This window comes from Gobius niger (assembly GCF_951799975.1).
Source record: "Gobius niger genome assembly, chromosome: 3".
Taxonomy (NCBI): Eukaryota; Metazoa; Chordata; class Actinopteri; order Gobiiformes; family Gobiidae; genus Gobius; species Gobius niger.
This window is the reverse complement of record NC_136854.1, coordinates 26043790-26059471: the sequence shown is the minus strand read 5'-3', so window position 1 is coordinate 26059471 and position 15682 is coordinate 26043790. Positions and strand designations below refer to the sequence as shown.

Here is a 15682-nt window from a genome sequence, read left to right as displayed (position 1 = left end):
TTGAAGTGTAAGATAGATCATTAGCTTTAATGGACTTCAGCCCTGTCATTACATGTCCCATTTACCTTCACTGCATAACACTCTGCTTCTCATATCAGCTGCAGAAGAGAGCATTAGGACGAGAGGAGCAGAGGATAAGTGGCAGACAGAAAGAGACTGCCAGACAAAAGCCAAGCTGAAAACGGTTGAATATGAGCAAAGAAAATATCAAAACTGTATTTAGAAGAGTAGAAAAAAATGCATAGCAAAGCCCTTAAGCTCACGTCAATTTTGTCAAAATGTGGTGTTAAATAGTGAAAGAATTGTGTGAGTGAGAACGTTATGTCGGTTCAGTGCTTTAAAGGAATAGGCCACCGTTTTTACATACTGAGATATGTTCTTACCTAACCTTAGACAAGTTAATATATACCCGTCTGGTCTTTGTCCGTGAGCGGGGGAAGTCTTTAGGAGTTACTGCGCGGACGTTGTGCTCCTCTTATCATTACGCCTCACAATATAGTACCCCTTTTTATCTGCTTATAAAATCGACATGTTACATTTCTGTGTAAATATACTTCGCATGAAAACACTTCACGTAACTTTATTTAAATAGGGAACACGGGGAAGAGCTTGGTAGCTTCTATCGTGAGCTTTTTTGGAGCTATATGACATGTAGGAGAGGCTGCGTATGTGCTCCGTTTGCGTGACAGAGCGCACGGACAAAGACCAGACGGGGATATATTAACTCGGCTAAGGTTAGGTAAGAACATATCTCAGTATGTAAAAACAGTGGCCTATTCCTTTAAGAGTATTCACTGACATTAATGCATTATCATTCTTTTCTTTTATAACAATAATGATGTATTCTTGTTTCAATGTTTAGTTGCATTACAAGTAAATTTGGATTAAAGTTGTTACTGATCCCCAATACATCCGCCCCAGTACCGGCACCAGGGAAGGCCTGTGCTCTACCTGGCCACCCCTTAAACACTGTCCTGGAATCCAATTTTGTCAAATTCTCGTGGATTCATTGACACAATGCTATAAAATATGTCGACTCAAGAAAGCAAGAAACATATTTAATTAGCAAAAATACTCGAGAGCGAGAAAATAAACACAATGAATTGTCCTGTGTGTCAATAATAATAATTATAAAAGCAGAGGCAACAGGAAAAGTGAGTGGAGCTGGAGTGGCATTAGGTGAGACTAAATCCTTTCATTACACATTGATTAGTTCATATTGACTTCGGGCATAATTAAAAGTTCATTTCCCGTGATATTTACAACAAATAAAATGTCAAAATGAAATGAAAATCGCCGAGCAGCACAATAATGAGGTAGGAGGATTAACTATTTTAAATGCAAAATAAAAACTTTGCATCAGTGTGGTCTGATTGTTCTAATTTGTTTGTTTCCAAGAACTAGTCTGTATCTTTGCATAGACAATAAAACCAATGATCATCCAACCACAAAGGAGCATATGTATCAATAAAAGCTTTCATTGGTCTGGGCACAACAGCTTACAGTGATTTAAGTACACATTTTAGGTGTTTTTTCAATTTTATAAATCAACACTTTTGACTTTTTTTTTGGGGGGGGGATACATTAAAGGGAAAGTATTTTGAGTTTTAGTTTAAGCAGATTTATTTTTGCATAGATCTCATAAATTTGCAGTGGGGTGAATCTAAAGGCAACATGTTCTGAAAACTAAGATTTAGGGCCCGATCTTCTGCATGGCGCAAGGATGGTGTTGGTTGTGGCGAGGCTGCTATCTTCACACACAACAGAGCATTGTTCCCTGAAAGTTGGGAAACAAGTTTATAAAGTTTATAAAGTGTGCTCCTTCTTTAAAACAAATAATGGATATGGCCTTTGAGATTTTTCTTTCTTTTTTTACTTTTTCTGCGGAGTTTGGTGCATCACCTTTAAGTTTAAGTAACTGTTCCGAACTTTACTTGCCAAAAACAAGAAGATGAATGGGTTTTTCCACCTCTAGTTCAAATGTCACTGAAAATCTCCTTTTTAATCGGCGTCTTGTTCCTGGGAGCAGGCACCAGAGGAGGGCTGCTCTTGTCGAGTGCTGACCCAGTGCCCTGCAGCCTGAACCCTCCGGTTCTCCATGTCAAAGCTTGTCTGCCGCCAATCACAAGCTCACTGCTTTTAACAACCTGCAATTACTCTGTACAAGACCTGATGCATCACATGCCACTTCAACTTTTTACTTACTACCACTTTAAAGCCAAAATATTCGCTGCGGTTCTGTTTCCAAGACTATTATTCATGAGAATGTGAAATATATAAATATTCCAACAACACTCCAATAGTGAAAACAGCTTGTAAAGTAAACCAGTGCGCCAGACAGCCTGGTGGCGGCAGACAGCACAGAGCACATGGCCAAACACACAAAAAAACACATTATAAACAAAGTACTGAGAGGAATCAAAATGACTTACTTTAGATCTTGGAAGGGCTCCGCTCGTACATGCGATGTTTCTACAGAATGACTAAACACAACGCCTTCATTCCCTGGAGAGAGAGATGAAACGAGGAGAATAAAACAGTGTTAGTATAAAAGGCAGCAGTCACTTAACATGCATGACACAGAGCTTTGGATCAGCCACGCATCACACCAGTTATTTTCAATAAAAAACTCTTTTACTCTTGCAATAATTTACTCACTCTACAAAGACATTAGTGAAACATTAGGAAACTTTGAAAAGTGAGGATAAAATGGTCCAAATCACAGAGAATGAAATGAAACCACATACAGTATAAAGAAGTCGTACTGGTTTTAAGTTTCAACTTTCAAACATTATGAAACCACATGCAAATACACTTTTTTGCTAGTGCTGTCCTACACTTAAAATATTTATAATGTTAACTGCTAATTTTTATCTTTTCTAAATGTCCTTTGAATTATCATTTTAATACTCTAATGCACTGCAGGTGGGTCGGGTTAGAAAGCACACTTATTTGAGCTTATTTTATTCTATTTTTTCCTTAAATTGTTGTCTTATAACATAAAGTTCATTCTTATCCATAATTTGCACTCAAAGTAGGCAATGTTTAGTTGAATGTCCAGCTTTATGGGGTAAACGTTTCATTGGCATGTTCTGTTTTCATGAATTTAGAGAAAATGCGGCACAACAGCAGCAGTGCACCAGCACATACACGACAGGCACATGTGATGAAAATAATGCAGCAGCAAAAAGAAAGGCAGAGCTAAAATAACAAGGCGACAGCTTCTTACTGAGCTGAGGAGAGCACAACAAGAGTCATAATTATAATGCGAACAGTTAGACAATATGAGTTTCTATTGATACATGGTAAGGACAAGTGAATTGGCAGTTTGTATTTAATAGATTAAATTGGCAGTGTGTTTTTATGTCTAAAGGTTTTAAATCATTCAAAATTAATGTTGTGGTGATTTTCTCTGCAGTTTTCTTCTTCAAAATGACAGTATACAGCAGAAGTGCTGATGGCCTGCACCAGTAGAAGCTAATCGCAGCATTTAGCCCCTGTTGTTGTGCAGCTCTCTGACTGGAGCCATGGCCCAGAGCAGATGTTTAGGAAAAGCTCTGGTCCAGGCTCCAGCTGAGACTGTGCAGTACAGGCTGCAAACTCAGCACTGCAGCATACAGGGACGCTTTCTGCTCGGGCCTGTGCTTCACTAAAGCTGAATATATGTTACAGTTTGAAACTGTAAAACCAATGAGAGATGTGATAAGATATGTAAACATTTTAAACATCATTTTATTTAAAAAGTGAGGAAAATACGTTATATCAAAGTAAAGGATGTACTTACTTGATATTTCCCTTTTACTTTTTGTAAGCGCTCAGGTGTACATGGGTTTTAGACAAAGGTTCTTAATCAGTTGTCTGTACTTGGTAATATTAAAGGTGCTTTATGCAACCTTTTATTCCACATTTAAAGTTGCATAATGCACCTTTAAGTGTTCAATGCTTTGCCTCTCATCTTCGAAGCTTCGTCAGCCGCACTAATGATCTTTATGTAGTAGGCTGGATTTAAACCTACAGTAGGAATGGTTTAACTTATGTTCCACTCAGCTTTTTCTAAAAACATCTCAAACTTGTTCAAAAGCTTGTTTCATTATAAATGTTTACCGCCCCCTGATCACTGCTCCTGAGCTTTCTGCTGACAAAGCCTCTTCGATGAGATGCCAAACGTACAACAGTTAGTATTACCAAGTACAGCTGACGGATTCTCACATGTTTTCACCATAAAGGACAGACTTAAGAAATACCGACAGAAAGCCCCTCCTGAGCCTGGCTTTTTTCCTTGTTGTAGACTGTTATCTTTTTCCCACTTTGAGTACAGTGTAAAATAAGCAATTACTGAAAGAATTAGACCGCTGCGGCTTAGATTCAACTTCAGCTTTCTATCACTGAAGACATAGAAAAGGGCTGAGTAACTCTATAAAAGTCAAATCATTCTTTAGTCAGCTCCCCGCAGCCCCTGAGTGTAACCTGTCCTTGTGCATGTTTACCTGTGACTCTTAGCTTCTCAGTGCCGATGCTGATCTCCTCCTCATCAGCGGAGAACAATACTCTCTCCCCATCAGCGCTCCTCACCTCAAACCTTTGACACTGCGCCTCCACCATCTCCGCACCTGAACAAGACAAAACCAGACATATTAGAATGTGAGGCAGGATACACCTCAGTGCGTATTTCGCTCAAGAACACTTTTCATTCTCTCATTCCCAGGAAATTATTTTGACTCTCACAAAGCGACGACGTGCAATCTGCATTCAAAGGAAGCTGCCCTCACTCTAAAAACACCCTGAAAAGCAGAAAAGATTGTGGCAGAGTTGGATGGCAGGATCCTCCATTCACTAATGTTGCCAATCCCTTCTCTTTTCTCTCTGTTGCACCTTCCATCATCGTCATTTTTTGTCCAGGTTTGGTCAAGGTCTAGGTTAAGGTGAACGTTTGTACTGTTGTCCCCATAGAAAAATTTCTCCTTGGATTTGACCCATCCTTTGATCCAGCAACCGCAGTGCCTGCGGACAGATCTCCAGATGTGGAGCCAAGCTAATACTGAGGACTTCATGCCAATTACCATGGTACCGTTCTCAAAATGTACTAGTCCAATATATATTTTAATAAAACCTGACCTCACTCCAAAAGTCATAGTAGGGCCACAATTCCCTGAAGCATAAACACTCTGACCCTGAAAAATTTCACAAACTATATATATTCTCATTTGTTCAATCTACTGTATTGGTGCCAATAATTCACACTTGCAAGGCAACCCTGAAGGCCAGGCCCTGTGGACTGAGCACCGATTACAAGTGTCAGTAATCGGCCTGGAGAGCCCTGTCAGTCATAATCACACTTTATTAGCCCCCTTCAGTCTGGGATTAAGTCTTCTTTCCCATCTGGATCTCATTGTCTCTATCCCCTCCTATCTCTCCCGCTAATCCGCTCTCTCTTTTACCAACAGCACGCAGGAAGAAGCACTTGAGATTTGTCTGGTCCTGAAGTGAGCTGAAGTGTGTCTGTGCACTTTGGAGTTTGGAGTGTATGTTTGTGGGAAAATGGTATGATTGAAGTCCGCTCTAAGGAGTGCAGTAATAGAGAAATAGAGGGGTTGTGTAAAAAGCCTGATCCAATCAGATCTCGGAAGCTAAGCAGGGAAGGGCCTGGTCGGTGTTTGGATAGGAGACCGTTTGGGAACACCAGGAAGTGTGTGAGTGATGAGTGTAGTGTGTGCGAGTGGTTGGTGGTGGTCGGAGGGGGCGATGGCACAGACGAGTCACCTCACTTCTATCAGTCTACCCCAGGGCAGCTGTGGCTATAATAGTAGCTTACCACCACTGAGTATGGTGTGAATGAGTAATGCACAAAATCGTAAAGCGACTTTGAGCATCTGGAAAAGCGCTGTATAAGACTAATGCATTATTAAAATTGGAGATGTTCTACTTGTGGTATTTCAAACATGTGGACCCCTGTAAACATCTAAAACACCCTGAGTTAGAGTCAAAACAAGTCAGAATTCACAACAGTAAAAGGAATGAGACATGCCCAAGAGTCTAAGGGGCAGGTGCTAAATTGCGAGTAGTACTTAAAATTAGTAAGTGACATTTTTTTGTGGCCATGTTCCACCTGATTTACCATTAGAAACAGTTTGTATTATTAGTGCCACAAATGTGATATGTAAATGAGTTTACGGCGTGAGCACTGGCTGTGCAAAACTGCAGCTGCTCTTACATGACTGATCGCCTTTGAGGAAAGAGCCACCGCCAAAACAATGAGCCAGATAAAAACATTAGAAAACGTTTTGTAGCTCAAACTGCATTATTCTGTCCTGCTGAAAAGTTTATACCTGCTTCTCATACGTGCTTAAACTGCAGAAAGTTTTGCTCTGTGTATTTGTCATAAATGCAACAAAAACAATAGTAAAACAATAGTATTTGCATTGTCTCCACCTCAAATTTTGCCCATTGTGGCAACATTGCCCCGTTGTGCATATTCATGAGGGCCCGTGTGCTAAATGTGTGGCGTTTATTAGACACGCAAAGCTCAACTGCACTCGATTTTTGCTCCACAAGGGGATGTGGGCACGGTGAGGTCGAGGCGAATGAGGAGGGTGGAAAGTAAAGCAGAAGAGAGTCAGAAGCCAAGAGGAGGTCGTTGGTGATTTTGAGAAGTGCTGCTTCAGTGCTGTGATGGGGACAGGAACCGGATTGGAGCTGCTCATACAGTAGTAACTGATGAGACTGATTTTTCAAGTATTTTAGAGATGAAGGGATGGTTGGAAATGGGACGTTGTTGAAGGTTGTTGAAGTTAATGGCGTCCAAACAGGATTGGTGTATCTGTAGCAGTTTTGAATGAGAGAGGGACAGTGCCAAATGAATGATGACCAATGATGCTGGTGATGAGGGGAGCAAGTGAAGAGATGTTTTAACAACAGCTGTAGGAGGGTTGAGATTTGATGACAAGTTCAGAAATGGCTTAACCGGAGGGGGGATGAAGCTAGAGAATGTAGTTGTGAAGGATAAGTGGGGGCAGAGGAGTCCACTTCAAAGACTGCTGCTCCACGTGAGGTCAGGTGTAGGAGGATACTGGAGATCTTGGGGACAAAAGAGGACATGAGTGAGTTGCAGAAGTCAGTTGATTGCATATGGCGAGGGAGCGAGTCAGGGGTTTTTGAGTTGTGTTGATTGGAATGAATTAAACCGGAGTAGTATGCGGATTTAGCTGAGGAGAGATTGTCCTTGCATTGCATTGTAGTGTTGTTGCATGTTTCTTTGAGCATGGTGAGTCCAGTGTTATTGTATAGCTGTTCTAGTTGTCGTCCTTGGGATTTGAGCTGAGGGAGGACAAAGTGAAAAGAGAAGTGGGGCAGGTGAAAGAAGTGAATCATGAGTATCCAGAAGGTTATGGAGATGTTGTAGTGGGAAACCGGGTCATCAGGTGAGGTATTGTGATTTGAACTGGAGATATTGTTCATGACAGAAGGAAATGGTGTGTGTTTATGTTCTCGGGAGAATGATTTTGGAGAGAGAGGTTGGCACTGGCAAGACTTCGCGAGACCTCTGCCCCGGCGGCTGCATGTGCAGGGCTGGCACACAAAAACAAACCCCGGGTGGAGCGGACTCGGTGGCTGCTGCCATCGCTTAACCTTACAAAATGAAAACTAATTATTTTTGTCTTAAGTTTTAAATACACACTGGTTCTACTATTTTTTTTATCTGGCCTTTTCATGGAAACTACAAAAAACAAAAAAAGGGCGCCAGCCAGGGTAAAAGTGTAGCAGGTCACATGGACCCTAAAAGAGCTAAGAACGATCAGTGACGATACACACTGAGGAATAGGTGAGTGCAGTGTATTTGTGGGTTGACCTCTGGTTGTCTCTCCCTCTTTAAAACATAAACTTCATAAAACATTAAAGCCTAGTATCACCTCATTTTAACCACGCAGATTAATTACGCTTGATCCAATGCTTTCTGTCGGATGAAGCCAATGCCATTTCTCTGTCACCAAACAGCGGTGCTCCTCATTAGACAGTCATGTTAATTGATGCACAGATTCAATATTCTCTCTCCGACGGGACCTGCTTTGTTGTCCCCCAGCGCTGCTCTCTGTGAAGCCATTTAGGATTTAATAAAGTCTTTACAACAGCACTCAAAAAGAGAAAGAGGTTGTGCCAATCAACTGAGGATGGCGCATCTGCCCAAAGTGCTGTACAACAAGGATTACAAAGTGCAATTCAAAAACAATATTTCAATTCATAGCTCAACTTCAACGGCGTAACAAGCACAAACTGCACAAGAAAGACCATCAAAAGAGCTTGAATACTATGTATTCTGCAGTTGAATGTGTTTATTCTAAGTTTACACTGAAAGGTTAATGAAAATATATTGTAATGTCATCTGCATATGCATAACAGGTCCGGAGGCTGTTTCAAATATGTATATTTATATGCTATTTGACTTTCTAAAGTGAGTAAGCATATTAATATTTAAAAACAGAATTTATTCTGACATGAATTATTCCAAACACAGAGTTTGACAGTTATATAACTTCATACACAAACTTTCTTTTCTATAAATTGTCTGTTTGATGCCGCCTTAAAAATGCCAATGAGTTTCCCGTTTAGGATTTTTCTTTTTACTTTAAAAGCTGCAAATACTTGGTGTGTGCAAATCGATGGACATCGGGTCTTTCCGAGCGGTGTGACTAGTATTTCCTGCCCTTTAGTCCAAGGGGAGTTAGCTTTGTCTTGGTGAAATGAATACATATTTATATGTCAGAAAACAAGCAGGTGGCAGATAATCACAACAGGATGTTAAGACATCACCGGAGTAGACTTCAATGCTTATTGGGGCGGACTGGGACTGAAAAATGGCCCTGGACTCTGACCAGCCTGGCCCAAATTAGCGTAAATACTTCCACAAAGACACATGTTCACCTCGTAGCCTTAACCGAGTGCAATCTAAAAGCTTCTCAACTGGAGAGCAACAGTGTAACGGCTCATCAAGACCTACAAAAGTGATTTTAACTTTTTCCCACGTTTTTGTCATGTTTTTCTGTGTTTTTTCATTGCTTTGTTGTCTTGTTTTTTCTGGCACATTTTTGTTCCGTTTTCATACTTGTTTTTGTCGCTATTTTGATGCTTTTAGATTTGAGTAAAGCTCGGTTAAGATCGGTGGCCCTCGAGTTCTTCCAGAATGGACATATGGCCAGTCCGCACATGATGCTTATAGATATAAGTGTTATAGTATTTAATCTAAAGGCTAATGTTAATTTGATGCTGTCAATGTCTGAGCTAATTTTCTTTATTGACATTTTCTTTTGTTTTTAGTCTTATTTTCTTTTAAATGTTAAAAATGTGGACAGGAAATAGTCATCAATAAAGCAATCTAAATAGCTGACCTACAAGAAGTTAGCCACAACTTTCAGTGCACAGTTTTGAGACAAAGAAAAAACTGTACTTTGTTCTACACTGTATTGTGCTCTTGAAAGATTGAATTACTAAAGAATGACATTTATTAAAAATACTCACGACTTCACTGCTGAAAGACGTGTTTTTGCTTTCAAAGAAGGCAGTGGAGAACGCAGCTGTATTCTCTGAAAGTCTTTGAAAATAAACAGCATACTCGACTTTCATGATGCAACAGGCTGCAAAGCTCTGGCCACTTCTTTTGTTTGATGTGTTTGCACCAGTCAAACAACTACAGGCACAACACACCTCCAAAAGATTCGAACGCAGACCAAGATAAATGACGGAAAGTTGTGGAAAAACGGAGTTGCGAGACACAGTGAGAAAGAAAGTGCATAGCCTTGCAGTTTGCAGCCTTTTCCACTTTGCCACAGGTGGGAGGGTAAAATTCATGCACTGGGGGACACCAATTATTTATTTAGAGATGATTACAGTCATTAATATGGTGAGGGAGGAGAGAAGGAGCCAGAGCACCAGATAAATGAGTGTCATTTGTCATCGACATTCATCAAAATGATCTCTGGAGTCAAAGCGGCAAGACGGAGGAGAGAGGCGATGCTGAGCAGAGGAATAGAGAAAAGTTGGCGAACAAAAGTATAAATGCCTTAAAAGAATCCGTTGCAACATTATGTAACTGAGTTTTATTTATTGCACAGTCAGATATATCCCAGCATAAATTTAATAAAAGCTACAGTATTTTTGATTTAATTGCACTCTTCAGCTCATATTTCAACTTTCAACACATTTGGCTAGATATCATAAAATGTCACTCAAAAGAGAAGTTGTCTCACAAAACAAAGCAGAATGTCATTTCTGATGAAGTTTAAGTTTTATTCAATCACTGGATGATATACTTTCTTGTGTATTATGTTAACACAGTGACAGATCAACATAAGGCATAAACATAGACCTGCCATTAAAAAAAGAAATTAACCTTTATTGAGTTTACTCCAATTCATCCTGAAAAGACTCACAGAAAAGTTTGGTAATGCTTTATTTTAACACGACTTTTGATACATTGTACCTACCAAATTTAGTACAATGTAATGTGATTTGTAACAATGTGTAATAACTTGTACTTATGGGCTACATATGCAATGGAATAATTTGTATTAGTAGTTTGGAGTAATGTAATAAAACCCTAAAGGCCAGTGCACACCAGAACCCTAAACTTGACCCCTAGCCCTAAGGGTCTTATGTCTTATTGCATTATGTACCTCCAAATGACTAATAGACACAATGTATGTACTGCATTGTTACAAGTTACATAGCACATTACATTGTACTATTTGTGGCAGACACAAAGTGTAAAAGAAAGCGTAACCAAAAGTTTTATTGGACATGAATCATGTTTGGCACTCAAACCTCGGCGGAAGACAGTGGATTAACGATATGATATACATGGGCATGATGAATGAACGGAGAAGAAATCGTTCCCCTGGAGCCCAGACACTGGTGGTTATGGAGGATGAATTTGAGGCGGCCAGTGGACGATGAGCAGAGCAGAGGTCAGGCAGAGGAGGGGCGGAGGAGGGTCACTGCACAAATGGGAAACGGCCAAAGCAGTGAAAGAGGGGAATCCTGGGGGAAGATTGGATGATTGCCGAGGTGCAGTTTCTAGATAAGGCGATGAATGGACTGCTGCAGGTAAGTCTTCCAGGTTGAATTTAAGCTTCATTAACACATTTAGAGTAAATTAAATAATTATTTTCTTGTTTTTCCTGCTTTTCCAAATGAACCATCCCATTGCAGGAGTGAGTTTCTAGGCATGTTTCATTACGTTCAGAGAGCAGCATGTGAATAGGGCCTTAACGGTACTTTTTCCAATGCCTATGTTATTTTAATTGAGTTTAAATAATGTGTATAAAAAGGAGAAAGTCCAAAAACGGTACAATAGACAGAACACAGACCGCAGCAGCGTCACCTGTAACTTCATGTTTTGAGCAGAATTCCCACTTAAGCAGCGATAAAAAGAGAGAAAGGACATTATTACCTCCTGAGCTGCAGGGACAGACCAGATCCACATCAGGATACCGTCTTCATTCAGCTGAACTTTTTGAAACACACTGCGCTCTTTGACAAAGTGAAAGCACTCCACATGTCAGGGCGCTCACTCTGTCACTAAATTTTTTCCAAAACTGTTCCAAAAATGGCTAATGCAGAGTGAGCGCTCACTTTCTCCACAAACAATCTTTGATCTCATCCTCCGGTGCTGCCATTTGGTGCAGCATGGAGTTGTAAACAACAGCGCGTAACTTCAGGCTCTGCGGGGCTTTCGCTAAAGGTAAAGCTGATGTGTCACTGCCGTGTTGTTGCTGCTTTTCTCTTTGTCTAAGAGCTCTAGATTCTTATTCAGTCCTGGTTTAGTCCTAGTTTTTAACCTGCTTTCTGTAAGTCCTGGTTTAGTCCTGGCTCAGACCACGGCTCTGCCATCTCAAAATAATGACTAAAGTGTTAGTAAGTTATAGCTTTGCTTGGCTTTAAGAAAATATCTGCATTTGCGCTGAAGCTGGTCATGAGTTCAAGTTGCTTTTTTAGACTCTTTTTTAGACTTTCCGATACCGCCCCCCTACTGTTGCTTTTCGGTCGGTACCAAGTAGGTACCATTTAACAGTACCCAGACCTACATGTGTACAACAAAAACATGTAGGCTGCTATTTCACAGTCAATACAAAAGCTTTATTATAAGATGCAGTATGCACAAGTCTTTTTTCCCCAAAAATGTCAATATACTGAAGAACAAAACAAATGTTCCACCATTGTCACATTTTCTGTACTGATATATATATATATATATATATATATATATATATATATATATATATATATATATATATATATATATATATATATATATATTGCTGAATATGGTGCTGCCTATTTTCAAGACGTAAAAACTTAAAATAAAACTATTGCATAACCCTAGCATTTGTAATGACCTTTAATACTGTCAAAGTCCAACAACAAGTCTGTAGAGCTCCTTTCAAGCGAAGCCCCAGCCCCAGGGAGGACGCTATTAAACCAGGCGATATATTCTATTAATCTCTGCAGATCTGAACGTGTTTACCAATAAAATAAAACAATGGCTCAAATCAAATTAAACCTGTGAACAGTTTTATAATGTTTGTATAATATTATTTGTACTGTGCGTGATTTGTCTAAATGTACTTTTTGTCTGCGAGTTAGCAGTTAGCTATTTGGCCTATGAAGTGAAGTGGTGTTTGTCATTGTAACAATGCTTTTGTTTATCTATCCAATAAGATAAAAATAAAGTAATGATATGGGAAGAACATATTAGGCAAGCCTTTATTTCCCATTTCCCAAAAGGAGTTACTGTATTATGTTTGTGAAGGCTTAGTTTTTCAGCTGTGTTGATGATTGAAGAACTTAGCAGTTGTTGGTTAGATCTAACTCTGAGATATGTAGGAGTATGTAAATTATTAATACACAGTTGTACTGTGTATTTATTTGATCGCACCCTTTGTGTTAGTCTGAATCATTTCAAAGATTAAGCAAAAATAATGCAAGTGTTTATTTCTGCCTGTGGACAACTGCGGCAGTCTGAATGGAGCAGGGCAGCACAGCTGGAGGGTGAGCTGCTGGTAAGGGCTGGATTTAGGATTGAGTTTGAGTATTCATTTCTTTAACTTTTAAACAGAGAAAGTTCCTGCAAAACATGCCTCAGGAACATTGAGTCACCGCTTGAACCGCTGATGTAGTGTACGCTGCATAATTCATGTCCCCTCAAAGCCTTTGCAAATGAAAAGTAAATTTTGGGAAATGAGCATCATAGCCACACGCATAAATGTCACAATGAAAATACTCTGAACATTTTTTTTTTTTTACAACAAGGCAGTTGTCTCTGGGGATTTCATAAGCTGCAACTATAATCATGTTGTTTGTTTGTTTGTTTGTTTGTTTGTTTTGTAGTCAGGAGTCCCCACACTGTTTTCTAAAATAAAAGTTATTCTCGAGTCGTCTCCAAGCACAAACTCCTGGCATCTTTTGATCAATAGCCTTTCTTTAAACATACCATTACAATAATGATACAGTGTCCATCATATTAAATAAACTGTTATGCAGTGAACTTTTGTGCGCAGGAAAGCACTATCATACTGCATGCATAAATGATAACAGTAAACCCAGGCCTTTATTGAGTACTTGATAGCTTAAGTGTGTTCCAGTTTGTAAATGCTCAGCTCTATGTATTTTTAATTGGTCCATTAAAACAGTTGATTTGGTCGTTGGGTGGAAGCATTAAACTGGAGAGGTGCTTGTGTGCTCCTCTGTGATTGGCTGCCAGTGTTGGACATGAGAGCACTTAGTATGGCACTGTGCCTCCGAGCCAGTCACATGAGGTCATGCGGCTCTCTCTGCAGAAAGTGTGACCACAGCGAAATGGGATTGCTGTGTCTGTCAATGGTTGCTGAGAGGGAGGGGAGATTTCTTCAAGATCTTCATTTATAATTAGACTATGTGTAAATGGAACAATTGGATTTCACTGTGAGGCTTAGCTGTAGAGCTGGCTGTGCACAGTAATCTAATTTTTGCTCAACAATCACATTGGTGCAATTGTGTAGCACAATAAATATAAAGCAGATTTCCAATTTAGGACAGTTATTAATATGATTTTAAATGTCACTGATGGAACTACAGTATCTTCTTCCCTAATTTCCTGCAACATGCCATCATCATTTCTGCATCACTCTTTCTAGGTCCAGCCACTTTACTTGATGTTTATGGCTTGACATTATCAGAAAATGAATCATTAGATCTTTGGCGCGCTTATAGTTCACTTGCTTAAATTTCTAGCACCATAATCCACTTTTGTGCTACATTAGCCAGGTGCCCAAGAAATGAGCTGAGAGATTGTGCCCAGATAAAAGGCAGCATAATTAGTGTAAGAAGGTAAAGATAATGAAGAGATAAATACAGGCCAGAGTTGTTCTGAGGAAGGTAACAAGGTCAGCAGGGAATTCAGGGCTTAATATAAGATGAGGGGCATGCATGATTAAAATGGGAAGGCCAGCGCAAATGACAAGTGTGGAGGAGCTGTGGTGAGGGAAAGTAAATTGAGGAGAGGACGATGGAGTGAAGAAAGATGTCGTGAAGTACTTGGGAAAGTTGGAAGGACTTTTAAAAAGATTTTTGGGACTTTGTTTAATAGAGAGTGTGAGCCAGAAACAGAATGGCAGTGACTTTGTGCAAATCCATCTAGTCCAGGTTAAAATTGTAGTTGCTCAAGGACAAATTAATCAATTTCACACTTACTTATTGGCATACGTGACTATAACCTGGCACCAAGCTTTTTTCCTATGACTTTGTCGTTGTCAATGTATTGTTTTGTCCTTGTAACAAGAAAAGTGCACCATATTTTCAATGCACAAGCAAGCAAGGCCTTAAAGCAGACAGCTAAATAGGTAGAGCCTAATCTAGTTCAAACAGTGCCTTGATCGTCCAACTAGTGCACACTGTTTTAGTGTCTTTGTTCAAGACAGTTAACTCAGCTGACCTCTATATGTTGGAGTGTGAAGGGGGGGTGCACTATCTTCAAACATTTAGATAAACTTAAAGTATAGGAGAGTAAAGTCATTTTCTTTAATTGTGCTCTTGGCTGTTAAAGGAATAGGCCACTGTTTTAACATACTGAGATATGTTCTTGAGCTTAGACGAGTTGATGCGTAATTGTCTGGTCTTTGTGCGTGCGCTCAGTCACACAAATGTTGCTAGCATTTAGCCTCTCAGCAAAGGTATAGCTCCAAACTCAGGTGACGTTAGAAGCTACCAGGCTGTTCCACATTTTCCCTATTTAAATACAGTTACGTGAAACGTTACACGATCCAAGTCTAGTTACACAAAATTAAACATGTTGATTTTCTAAGCGGATAAAAAGGGGCACTATATTGTGAGGTGTAATAAAACCTGGAGTACTTCGATGATATTACTGCGCAAACTTCGAAGCAGCGGGAAAGGCTAAATGCTAACAACATTTGTGTGACTGAGTGCACGCACAAAGATCATCTAAGCTAAGGTAAGAACATACCTCAGTATGTAAAAACGCTGGCCTATTCTTTTAACTCTCCAAGATGAACACCGAAGTAATCGAAGGATCAGTAGCTCTATGTCGTTTTTGTTTAAGGTAACTCACAGAGTCAGCCCTGGCTAATAGACCGTGTGATTTTATGCACAAATGTTGTGGCATCATCACTGACTGAGGTGAAAGGGTATGTCTTCT

The 15682-nt window shown here is 39.8% G+C and overlaps 1 protein-coding gene across 2 annotated transcripts in view; it reads right to left on the bottom strand.

The window, feature by feature from the left end:
- Window positions 1-15682, bottom strand: part of LOC306961240 (zeta-sarcoglycan-like) — a 285411-nt gene that overhangs the window by 37077 nt on the left and 232652 nt on the right. For both annotated transcript variants that reach the window (XM_079553906.1, XM_079553907.1), the window contains exons 5-6: window positions 4488-4610; window positions 2433-2505 (exon numbers count right to left, since the gene is read on the bottom strand). In XM_079553906.1, the coding sequence (XP_079410032.1) occupies window positions 2433-2505; window positions 4488-4610 (196 nt within the window). The remainder of the gene's footprint in view (window positions 1-2432; window positions 2506-4487; window positions 4611-15682) is intronic.